The sequence below is a fragment of the Neolamprologus brichardi genome, chromosome 22, assembly GCF_056152115.1.
Source record: "Neolamprologus brichardi isolate AB-2024 chromosome 22, ASM5615211v1, whole genome shotgun sequence".
Lineage (NCBI taxonomy): Eukaryota > Metazoa > Chordata > Actinopteri > Cichliformes > Cichlidae > Neolamprologus > Neolamprologus brichardi.
The window spans coordinates 10,709,266-10,722,400 of record NC_142124.1 but is presented as its reverse complement, the minus strand read 5'-3'; the positions used below and the strand labels follow the sequence as shown (position 1 = coordinate 10,722,400).

At 41.9% G+C, this 13,135-nt stretch overlaps 1 protein-coding gene across 2 annotated transcripts in view; it reads right to left on the bottom strand.

Moving 5' to 3' along the window:
* epha10 (EPH receptor A10) overlaps positions 1-8,823 on the bottom strand; it is a 162,475-nt gene extending 153,652 nt beyond the window's left edge. For both annotated transcript variants that reach the window (XM_006794346.2, XM_006794345.2), the window contains exon 1: positions 8,646-8,823. In XM_006794346.2, the coding sequence (XP_006794409.1) occupies positions 8,646-8,724 (79 nt within the window). In that variant the 5' untranslated portion in view covers positions 8,725-8,823. The remainder of the gene's footprint in view (positions 1-8,645) is intronic.
* Between the last annotated feature and the right edge of the window lie 4,312 nt (positions 8,824-13,135).

The window sequence follows — 13,135 nt, the reverse complement described above, 5'->3', positions numbered from 1 at the left end:
ATGACTCAGCTCGCTGTTTTACAAGATCTAAATGCATATGACATACCGAGTGACAGTCAGATTAGGGTTGAATGGTCAACTGCAGACCTGAACATTGTAGGGAATTCATATTGTTCACACTTAGTTGGAATATTTCTAGGATGTTTTCTGTCCCCTGTAAAAGAAATGTCATTACTCTTGTATTTAGTTAGCAGTAGGCAGTTAAACAACTCCTTGGTGGCAGAGCCCCTGGTGTTGATGAGGTCCGCCCCGAGTTCCTGAAGGCTCTGGACGTTGTAGGGCTGTCCTGGCTGACACGCCTCTGCAATGTTGCGTGGAGATCAGGGGCAGTACCCGTGGATTGGCAGACCGGGGTGGTGGTCCCCATCTTTAAGAAGGGGGACCGGAGGGTGTGTTCCAACTACAGGGGGATCACACTCCTCAGCCTCCCCGGGAAAGTCTATGCCAGGGTGCTGGAAAGGAGAGTTCGTCCGTTAGTCGAACCTCTGATGCAGGAGGAACAATGCGGTTTTCGTCCTGGTCGCGGAACACTGGACCAGCTCTTCATCCTCTCGAGGATACTTGAGGGTGCATGGGAGTTTGCCCAACCAGTCTACATGTGTTTTGTGGACTTGGAGAAGGCATTCGACCGTGTCCCTCGGGGTGTCCTGTGGGAGGTGTTGCGGGAGTATGGGGTGTCTGGCCCATTGCTACGGGCCATTCGATCCCTATACAACCGTTGCAAGAGCTTGGTTCGCATTGCCGGCAATAAGTCGGACTCGTTCCCGGTGGGTGATGGGCTCCGCCAGGGCTGCCCTTTGTCACCGGTTCTGTTCATAATTTTTATGGACAGGATTTCTAGGCGCAGCCAAGTGGCGGAGGGCTTTCGCTTTGGTGGCCTCAGGATCTCATCTCTGATCTTTGCGGATGATGTGGTTCTGTTGGCTTCATCAGGTGAGGGCCTCCAGCTCGCACTGGAGCGGTTCGCAGCCGAGTGTGACGCAGCGGGAATGAGGATCAGCACCTCCAAATCTGAGGCCATGGTTCTCAGCCGGAAAAGGGTGGAGTGCCCACTCCGGGTCGGGGATGAGGTCCTGCCCCAAGTGGAGGAGTTCAAGTATCTCGGGGTCTTGTTCGCGAGTGATGGGAGAAGGGAGCCGGAGATCGACAGACGGATTGGGGCTGCAGCTGCAGTAATGCAGACGCTGCACCGGTCCGTCGTGGTGAAGAGGGAGCTGAGTGTAAAAGCGAAGCTCTCAATTTACCGGTCGATCTACGTCCCTACCCTCACCTATGGCCACGAGCTGTGGGTAGTGACCGAAAGGACGAGATCGCGGATACAAGCGGCGGAAATGAGCTTCCTCCGAAGGGTGGCTGGCATCTCCCTTAGAGATAGGGTGAGAAGTTCGGCCATCCGGGAGGGGCTCAGAGTAGAGCCGCTGCTGCTCCACATCGAAAGGAGCCAGCTGAGGTGGTTTGGGCATCTGGTAAGGATGCCCCCTGGGCGCCTCCTGGGTGAGGTGTTCCAGGCATGTCCCACCGGGAGGAGGCCCCGAGGCAGACCCAGGACACGCTGGAGAGATTATATCTCTCGGCTGGCCTGGGAACGCCTTGGTGTTCCCCCGGATGAGCTGGAGGAGGTGGCTGGGGAGAGGGAGGTCTGGGCCTCTTTGCTTAGGCTGCTGCCCCCGCGACCCGGCCCCGGATAAAGCGGATGAAGATGGATGGATGGATGGATAGTTTTCACAGTGAAACTGCAGTGGTATTATGGTGGCATAATGTAAAGTTGAAACAAAATAGTCTCTGCTGTCAGTGGACAGATAGCACTAACATTCATACTCAGTTTCTGATTTGATAGTTGTTTGCAATGTAGATCAGTTCAAGATCTAGCTCTAAAAATCAGTGGGGGTATATTTCTAACCCCATTAAGCGTAAAAATAATTTAGCAGAGACAGAAACATGAAGACCCTTCATCCACTTTAGCACATTGTATACTGGTGTACTGCTAATACATGCAAAGCAAAAGAAGTAATCGAATGCTACCATCGACGGCTGATAAACAATTAAGTCACCTGGTATTTGTTGCTTTCATTGACACATCCACAAGAACCAGAACAGACATTAAAAATCAACAAGTAGAATTTCAAAGCAGTTTCCTACGGGTTGAATGTTTACTTGCGACTGTGGTTAGCTGCCAACAGTTTACTGATGTGACTGTAAGTCTCACGAGCAGAAGTGCTACAGTTTAGAAAAAAATGTTTTGAATAATCTTTTTCACTATTGACAACAGATGTAAAAGAGAGATGGAAAACGTTTGAATTTCACACTGCAGTTACACAAACCTGGGTGTCTTGACAAATTAAAAACATTATTTTTGACAGCATGCCCACTGATTTAAGTACAAAAATGCAAGACCATAATGTAACATATAACTGAAACATCACTTAGTCCGTTAGTTGAGAAATGCTCCATTATCACTGTCAACAGAACAGTTTGAATGATATGCTTCCATTTGTGAGTGATGGGTTTCTTTTATTTAATGCAGTAAATTGAAAATCATTGGGTTTTCAACAGTTTATCAAAAGATTGAAACGTGTAATGAGATCATCTTGGACCTTTTTAAACATTTTAGAATGTTTAAAATCACATATTCAAATTAAGGAAATGACTTGTAGGATTAATATGCTTAAAATAATCATCACTTGCAGCTAGTAACTAACTAATTAACTGTATGAATGTAGCACTGTGTTCAAAATATAAATTATGGTTCTTTCGTAATATAAATGACTATTAAATATGGTGAGTTATTATAGAATGGGAAACTGAATAATTGTAATTTTCACTTATTTACTATCTGAAAAGCATAAAAATAACTGCTACAATGGCGCTGAGCTCAAACTAATCTACCCACAGAAATAGGTAGAAATAAAATGATGTAACCATTAACAGGAGCAAAACGTCCGATTTCTCAAGCTGTACACAAATGTAAACGTTAAATATCCTTGAACTGTAGATAAAAGTTTTTGATTCATTTCATACGGTTCGATTTTATTAGATTTGTATAGCGCCAAATCATACCAACAGTCACCTCGAACACTTTATACTGTAGGGTAAAGACAATAACAGAGAGAAAACCCCAACAATCACATGACCCCCTATGAGCAAATTACTCAGGACTATAAGGCACTATATAAATGACAGGCAAACAACAGTTTAAGAATTGTTTTATAATGTTTTTTAGTCTCTAACTGAGGTCTATTTAATTTCCTGTCTTTGCTGAAGTACTTGTGCTGCAGCAACGATTCAATTAACCCACACGCAAATTAATAACATTTCATCTCATTTTAATAGAATTTACAATGTCAACAACAAGTTGGTCAAGCTACATTGCACTTTGATTACGCTCTTTCCAAAACTGCACAGTCTAAGGATGCTTTTCAGTTCTCTTGTAATAACAATCACAGCCAAAGTATGAAAGCCAGAAGGGGAAAAAAACAACCCAGACATTTCTCTCACGTAACATGGCTGCAAGCCAATGCGAATAAGTATGTGAACACACATACAGGCTGTGGTATTCATATGCATAGATAACAGCTGAAGGAGAGGTTTCAGCACAGATTAATCAGTTAAATGAGCAATAAATGTGTAGTCCATCTGCACTTCCTTCATCTATCATAGACAGCTGCACAAAGCCCCTTCGTAACTGTCCAATATGGCTGAAACACCTGCTAAAACCCCCATTGTTCCCTCCTACCTCTAAACACACGCAAAGATTGCTCTTTTTCTCTTCCATACACACACTCCCACCCTCTAGTGATAGCTCATTCTTGCGGACCCAGCAGAATAGCCCAGATCCTATAGTAGTCTCTTTACACTGGACCACAAAAAAAAAAAAAAAAAAAAAAAATAGGTGACCCCTACTGGTATCCAATACACATACATTACACATCCGCTCTCTTGCACATGTAATTCATCAGCCTTTCGATTCCCGTGGAGTGGGGGGTAAATACGAATCTGGCTGAGCTGCTGAATTGACTTCTTATATTAACTCTTAGTCTGTTTGATCACATGAAACTTACAAGTGTTGTACAACAATGAGTGGTGGCAGCTTACAAGGCCCTCATCTCTAGCTCTCTTCCAACCGCCTTTATTCCCCTCCAATTTTCTTTCTGTCACTCCCTCCTACCTGTGTCCTTAGTCTTGAACTCAAGACACCGCCTCTCCCCTTTCTCTGCTTGTAACACGGAATTTTTGGGACGAGGCTCCACCATCTCCCTCTCCCTCCTTTAATTTCACCACACCTGTGCCTCTACCCTCCCATCCGCCTCAGCCCTCGTCTCGTCTTTCCAGAAAATGACAGTGTCCCCGAGGCCTTGACAAGAGAGCGCTGCACTGCTACGCCTGCCATCTTCACAAATCACTCTGACCTTTTGTACTCACAGAGGTCAGAGTCATCTGATCTAACATGCACAGGTCTAAAGCAGTCCTTGCCAGCCAACGAGATGGTCCAGTGCATCGGTCCAGGGCCGTGGCAGTAGAGCAGAAATAACCTTGCAGTAATCACAGGCAATTAGCTCCAACTGATGCCTGGGAGGGTGGATAGCTACCCCTTTGCCAGTCTGGCAATAGCTGATGATCCCAATATTAGTAAATCAGATTGCTTCTAGGCACTAATTATAAGATTTAGCGATGATATGACATAGGAGTACAGTTTAATAAATATATAGATGAATTAAACTGCTTCCAAGTCAACAGAAGTATCTGTATCTAGATAAAGCTGTTTTTTGGCATTATAAAACGTTATCTATGTAATTGGCAGGCAATGTACAAACATTAATCCAAGATTTTCCTGTCCTACTTAGACCAGTGCTTCTTGTTTTAGCACAACACTTAAAATCAAAGATCTGTGGTCAACATCGGTGCAACAGTGGTGTGATAACACTGGATCTTACACATTCCATAATAATTAATAAATAATTTCAGCATTTCTAAGATTAACTGTCAATATTTTGTTTTCAGTATTTCTGTTAAATTCGCTATTTTATTAAGGTTAAAGAATGAGGTGCATATGTTACGGTTTATCTGTTGCTTATGTGTCTAAAATGCTCACAATAATTGCTCTGGGGGAAATAAAAAAGCCTCACATTACTTGTGGTAAAGTCAAACTCCAGACCAAACACAATGTAGATTTTTAAAGCTGTGCTGCTGCGTACGAAATAAATGGAAATATGCAGGTTGAAGCAAATTCTTCCTGGGCAATGCAAATAGAGGTGAAGATGTCACTATGCAAGATGAAAAATGCTTTAGCCTGAGCGTTTTTTTCATACCAAAACCTACTGACTTTACTTATGCATAGGCATGCAGACACAAACTGGGGTAAATAAAAGCATGAAAGAACCACAATTCCGATTAAGGTCTGGGATCACTGGCTGAGCTGTCCACAAACGCACCTTTTACACAGTCAAAGGGTCAACAGGTACATTGGCACAGAATTCAAGATGTAGTCTTATCTCTGTTTTAATGCTATACCTTTCTAGCATGTAAAAACCCCACTGTTAAAAAAAGTCTCTGAAGAAATCCATTAGAAGTTCAGTTCAGTCTCAGTTCTAAGGGTCAGTCACTGCATTGTAATGAAACAGGCACTTTGGGTATGTATGGACATTGTGGATCTAGCATTAAACATGTTCGATCATAAAAACACTAAAATTGTATCACTAATATTTCAGTTTTACAATGCATTACGGTAAATAATGGTACCTGTAAATATGAAATTAGATATGGCATGCCGGTTTGGGAAGAGTGCCAGTATAATAAGGCTCTAGGTAAACAATAGACTGCTGCATGTCTGCCAAGAGCATAGTGCAGGCAGTTCACAACAGTCATTCTGATGCAGCGAGCAAGTGAACAAAGCTACGGTCCCACAAACAGGATAAACTCACAGGTTACGCTGCAGTTTCTGAGACTCTTCCACCTCACGTTTTCAATCACTCCACTCTTCTCTCACTCTGCCTCTATTGTTCTGTATGAGGGTTGTTCCCTCTCTCAGCTTAGGACAGGATGGATGGATGCAGAGGGAGAAAGGGAGGGAGTGATGGAGGAGAGAGAAAGTAAATGAGATCCCAATGAGATGCCAAGGTGCGTTAGCGGTGAGGTGTGGGGAATGAGAAAAGAGACCTGAAGGGAGGAGGAGTGGCTAGATTGACTGTGTGTAATGCGCTAGAGTACGATGGTGGACACCCGGCTCTGCCTGTCGGAACCCCCTGGTCATATTAGTGTTTGCTAAGTCAGCTCAGGAGGTTGAGCACATACACAAGCAGGAAGAAGATGGAGGAAAAAACAGGAGCAAAAGAGAGGAGAAATAAGAGGGTCATGTGTGAGAGGACGGGGGGAAACAAAGAAAAACAGGAAGAAAGAAAATAGAGGGAGCGCTAAAGGAAGGAACAACAACATAAGAATGTAGCTGCACATTAAAGAGGCAGAAAAATGCTGCTGGCACACGAGGAGAAATGAAATAAGAGCACAGAAATACTAAATGATATATAGAACTGGGAATAACAGCTACTGAAGGATTAGAATAGGCACAAGGGAAGACCAAAAAAGGGAAACATCAGGAATGCTAATCAAAGAGTGTGTGTATATAGATATATGTATATATATAATGCAATGCATTAGTAGATACAAAATTTCAAATGCCTAAAAGCACAAATGCAATTCTCTGTTGAAAAGGCCGTCGTGTGCCTGAGCTTCTTGGTTAGAACTAACAGAATGCGTGTAGACAGGTGGGTAAATTGCCTCATTTAATGTGGATATAATGGGGGAAAAAAGTGGAGGGAAAAAAAAATCTCCCCTGTGTTTTCCCCTATCTCTCAAATCCTTACGAACAGCGAGAAGAATTGCTGCCAATACAAGCCTTCAGGAGCACATTGCTTTCACAGCAATTAATCGCTGTCACAACATCAATTAAACAAAAGCTAGCATCCAAATCCGGCTACCCAGCATTCCAGAGAAGCAAATCAATCTGGCAATGCTCTAGAGGAAATGTGTGTATGGGTAAATGAAGAGTACAAATGTGGGCATGTGACTTTTCATATGTGAATGAGTCTCTGCATGCGTGCCCACAAAAAGGGGCCTTTAGTACCAAAAAAAAATGCCACACCATGTATATGTGAACAAGTGTATGTTTCATTAGAAAGCCTGCATGCAGGTGCAACGTGTGCATGCCAAGTGAGTGTGTGCATTTGACCGTGGGCTGCATGTGCGCCAGTTCTGCTCTAATGTGTGTATATGTATAATGTATAATGCATAATGCGTGTCAATGATGTATGGCTGTAAAGTGTGTCAAGTGTGCCAAAAGTAGACTACTTTTCTCAGAGTCCATATTGGTTACTATGCACTACAGCTGCATGTTTGTTTGTGGCTTTACAGTGACTTTACACCTGAACCAGCAGCCAGAAATGCATGTCCATTCAGCAGCTTGGGTTAGGCTGAATGATTAAAATCTTAATTTGTCTACAATATCTTGGATAACTTGCTGGCGGTGAAAGTATTTACCTGTGGCAATCAGCCAGGGTGCTGGTAAATCACTGGACCACAGCAGTACCTTCCCAGCTCTCTCACACACCTCAGTGCAGATGCAAACGGGCAATTAAACAAGCCAGCAATCCACATCCTAATCCCACATCAGCATTAAATCTATATATAATCCCCCACTGAATCATACATTGTTCTCCTGCATAACCACTGTTTCATAACTTCATTTAATGCCGCTGAAGAGCCAAAGAGAGGAATTAATGCCGCCGCCTCGCTATTTAAAAATTGATGAAGAAAAATAGAAGGTAAAGTGAGCTGAATGGGGAGATTCATACAGTCAGATAAGCACTGAGTCAACATCTTATAATGCATCCCGTGGTCCGCGTCACAGCATCAGTGACTGAGTATGAAAAGACAAAGAAACCAGTTGCACAAAGATGCCGCGACGAAAGCCTTCCGTACAAGTCATATCTTTGTGGCAACAGCCCGAGGATTTCTTTTTCATAACGAGGACGGCTGTCTGAACCAAACTCACTTCCTGAATAAATCATAAACTAAATGTTAAAGCAAGCACCGGCTCTATGTGGGATCACAAATCTGTCAGAGCGCATAGTCTACACTTTGTGCCTTTACAGTAAAATCTTTAAACTTGTGCACATCACTATTTTTTTTGTCCAAGTTTACCATCTAAACTCTGTAGCACTGCTGTTAAAGAGTAATCTGTTGTTTTTGTTTGCTTGTTTTGTGACTTCTAATAAACTAAAGTGACGTGTTTGTCTGTGTTAAACTGAAAGATTAAAAAATCTGATGTATTATTCGGACGCTTGAGAGCCGTCGCTTTGAATTCAGCACAAATGCGTTTTCTGTCACACTACAGCTTTTTCAAACGCATCTATCGCTCCATTATCTGGTAATCACCGCCTCTCCATCTATCTCTCTAATGTTTTTCTTTTTCTTTTGTTTTTAATTAAAAGACGGATTTCTAAGTCCGCCAACATTAATTCCCTCTCACGCACCTGCTTCTCATCACAGGACAAGTGCAAATGTCAAACTATGTTTACCGCGGACATCTGTCTCCTGATTAAGGCTGCCGTAGCCAGTTTGGGAACAACCGATCCGTTAATTTTTTCACATACCTTCTTCTGCATTGTAGTCTTTCACTTCGTTCAGCAATAATATCCAAAGCACCGAAATCAGCGTTTTACGGAGATCCATGTTTCTCTGGCCAGTTCCGCGGGGCTCTTGTCATCTCTCTCCAGCCTGCGCGCAACGCACCGCAGCAGAGACGCACTCAGTGTTTGAATCGAGCGAATGCCGTCTGGGCAAGTAGTGCAGGATCCGGAGAGCCACGCGGCCTATTTGATATCTCGGGGGAGGGTTCTGAAGGGGAGATTGACATCGAGCGAGCGCAATGAAGTGGGACGCGGAGTAGTGGGTACTGCAGGGTCGACCTATCAAGGAACTGCAACCTGGAATCTTCACGCCAGGTGTTTTCACTATCTAGAGCGAACAGACCCGAATCCGCAGTAGAGCTCCGTTTTCGCATATGTCGATGTCCTCACAGAAAGTGACGTGAGTAACTTTGCTGAGTAAAGACCAGGGATTTTTGGTAGTTATATCACGACGTGTGTTAGAGTTTAATGGGGATTATTTGCTTCTGTTTTCAAAGTATTTGTTCAGTGAGCAGCAATTCTGAGAGTAATGTGCAGGATTGAGGGGACGTCCTGAGTGGGAGGGTAAGGAGTCCTCGCTTAGCTGGTGTTGTTTCATTTGGATAGTGCAGGATTTTTTTTTAAATAATATGTATAGTACGTAAAGCAAAGCAAGATTATATATACAACATATACCAAATATAATTTAAATCAAGCTCATTTAAATCAACATAATAAAGGTTCACGATTTACTTTTGGTGGCTTTGAAAATACAGAAGTATTGAGCCAGCTTAGGCGGAAAAAAAACCCAACTTTAAAGTTACACAGTGGGTTTTAATCTAATTAACAAAAACAGTTTAAGATATTACAGTCTTTTCCTTTCAATTAACACACTGACTTGAGATCATTTCTGTAATGAAAATCACTTTCCTCCCCATGAGGGCTACATTGATTTGGTGCTACTTAAAGTGAGGAGACATGCTCATACCATTCTGCAGCAAGCAAGTAATATTTAGCCTTTTACGAGGTTTGTTTGCGCCTCAGTTTGAGTCCTTAAGACAGCAAGATGAATTAAAACAATGAAAATACTGTTTCAAGGGTTTGCATCATTGTAACCCAAAGACTATCACTTAACAGTCTCTTGTGCCTTCCCTCACTGTCATAGCCACATGCTGAAAGACAGTGTACACACACACACACAAACACACACACAAACACACACACTACTTTGAATTGATCATTCTCACAGTTTAGCTTGGAAAGCAATACAGTTTATTGCAGATTGTCAAGCGAGATGCTGTTTTTGTAAAGCGAGAACTAGTGATGTGAACACAAGTTGAAACTCCAATCAATAAAATCTTCTCTGAACGCTCAGAAGCGAGGCCTGCAGGAGATTCAAAGGAGCATCTTCACTTTATACGACTATTTTTAAAAAAACGAAAAAGAAATCATCGCATGTGCTTCATTCAAAATATGAGAACAGATTGATCTCGATGGCATGAAAAAGTCTCTACACAAGCAGTTCATATGATTGTCCCCATATAGATTCAGTTATTTTGATCTTGTTCATTTACATGTCTAACTGTTCTAGGTAGAATCACTCATTTTGTTACTTACTTAAACTGAAATTATAGCTGCATAAAACCTTACTTCAGAGTTCAAAATTGAAGCCAGAAGCTAAATACATAAGTAAGTAAGTGGGAAAAAAAAGTAAACAGCCTATAGAAATGCCTCAGTGATATCCACCACTTTGCAGCTCTTCAGTGTATACCACCAACCTTGGCTATTTAGCTACTTTTCAAACTTTAATGACATGGTAATTAAAAGGGTAGTCAGCACACCTAATTTCCCCCTTAAGCAAGTCCTGCAACTGCCAGACATAAAACAGCTCTCTAATAAATGTAAGTACTTTTAATAGCGTGCACACACATAAGCTCCCCTTTCGTGCAATTGTATGCAAGCACACTGACACAGTACAGTGTACATTCTTCCTCCTATATGCTTCATAATAAGCGGTAAGAATCATCATCGCAGTTTTTACCCAGCCCCCTCGCTATTTCTGCTCTCTCTACTCGACCACAAGCTCTCGCACACACATACATATAAACACACACTCACACACAGATTATGGCCCATCAGCCTGACTGATCCTCCCCAGCAGGGGGGCTGGTAGCCTCAGCTCTGGGAGCTGATGAACATGATCATCTGTCCTCCTCTGTGGTCATTACTCACCAAGGACAGAGGCCAACAGCCCCACTCACTCATTCTGTGTCTCTCAGAGTCCATTATGTACATGCACACGATCGTCTATTTTTTGCTCTCAGTTTCACATCACATATCTACCACTTAAATGTCTGGCAAATTTCAAAGCTTAAATTCAAAATGTGGGATCACATTTGCTGTGGTTTTACCACAAAGCCCACGTGACCTTGTTCAACTCACCTTATCATGCTTCTGTGCTGGCAACAGCCAGTGATGGGGGTATTGTGTTTTTGGCTACTCTGGCCAGCAGATTTTCATGAAAAAAAGGGATATTGAAGGAATTTTGAATTTGACACACATAATCACAGGGCTTCATGGGTGAGCTGGTTGTATTTGGGTGGTCAAAAGCCAAAGTTCAGGCCTCTGAGGGCTCAGAAGGAATGCAGCAGTGATAATAAAATTTGACAAAAATGTCCGATTGAATAAATTGACGATGATATTAATATCTGAAAAGTCAAAGGTAAATTTCGTTGTAAGACTGGTGACAATGAAAACTGTGGAGAGAGTGTGAAGAATCCACTGCCTAATATCTGTGCAATTACATTCATTTTAAACCTGCCATGGTTAAAACTTTCTTTTCTATGAAAATCAACTGTACCTCCTGGTCATTCACTTAGACGGCAAGCATACAACTGCAAGCGAGTTATACTTTTTTAAAGTAAGGAATATTGTGTAGTTTAGTACACACTAGGGAGTGTTTTTGGGGAGCAGGATGGTAACAATAGAACAATAAAATAAACAATATTTCCCACAATTCATGGAAGGATGAAAGAACATGTCACTAGATGGAATTATGTGCGACACTGGGGATATGATTTGATGAAGCTAAGGGCTGCAGCCTTGAAGTTGTTGGGTTTTTTTCCACCAGATTTTTAAAAAAAAATTATCGATTCCTTTGTTCAAAGCATTAAAGGAAAAACTAAAACAAAAATAGCCAAAACTAATTGTTTACATTTGGTTAAACCATTAACCAAATGTAAACAATTAACATCTATGATGTAATGCAGTGATATCTACTACTTATAGCATGCTAACCAGCTTGCCTTGACTTGATCCCTTGTAATATTGCTTTGAACTTCATGATAGTCAATTAATGTAGCCTCTACTCTGCCCTTTGTCCAACAAAAGAGATAGACGATCCAGCATTGCTGAGAGAAGATATTATTCTCCTATAATTCAGACTTTCAGTCATTTACAGACTGTAAATGACTGAAACAGTAAATGCAATGTTGGCTAAAGTTCCTGGTAAGCAACACTGTAGGATTAAAAAGATTGCTCAGTGTCGTTTGCCGCATTTAGCTTCTTTGCACACCACTTATGACAACTGCAGAAACCAGACAACACTGAGGACTTGAGCCATGTTTCCCTCAGCAAGCCATGATTGTGTAGCTTCTCAAGCAAATCATTATGCTGATTGGTTGTAGAGCGATTTCTACACTGTAGTGGTGACCGTGTATGATATCAGGGAACGAAGCACAATATGCAGATATCCATGTCTCATAGAAATTAAAGAAGGCAATAAGTTATCAATCTAAGATACTCATTATAGTGGAATTACACTGTACCTTATTCTTACTGAAGAACACTGGAGTTTTGTGTGGTCTGTTGAAATTAACGTGTATTACATACACATATATACATATATATAGAACATATAAATGTCAAAGAAGAAAAGTCCTACTCTTTTATTCATTCTTTTGTAAAAGTGCAAAAAGTTTTTTTTCACCCCTTTCTCCTTCTGTCATGACATGCCCACACAATGGAGGTCAATCTACAGCAACACTTCCCGGTGGCGATGTGTTTGCATTATTGATCGGAATACAATTAGGCTACCGAAACAAGTAAAAGTAAATACCTTTGTGTATACAGAGGAGGCAGTGAAGCAGTTAATTGATATAAATTCTGCACGAGCTCCATGTACACATATATGTACATGCAGTTTCATTACCTTGCAACAATTTCATGCCCAGGCTCTTTGCCGGTCCCTCCCTCTTCGCTTCATCTCACATATTTTTCAAAGATGGATGAAGAGGAGCAAAGTCACCTGACCTTTTCTGTTCCTGGCCTCTTTCCCCCATCATCTCTGCAGAGCCAGCGGTAGCAGAGATAATTAGGGAAGAGGTTACTGAATACAACTGTGACTGTTTAATCAGACATTTTCCACATTATGATTTGAAACTTACCAAACATCAAACTAAACAAACACAAGGTAG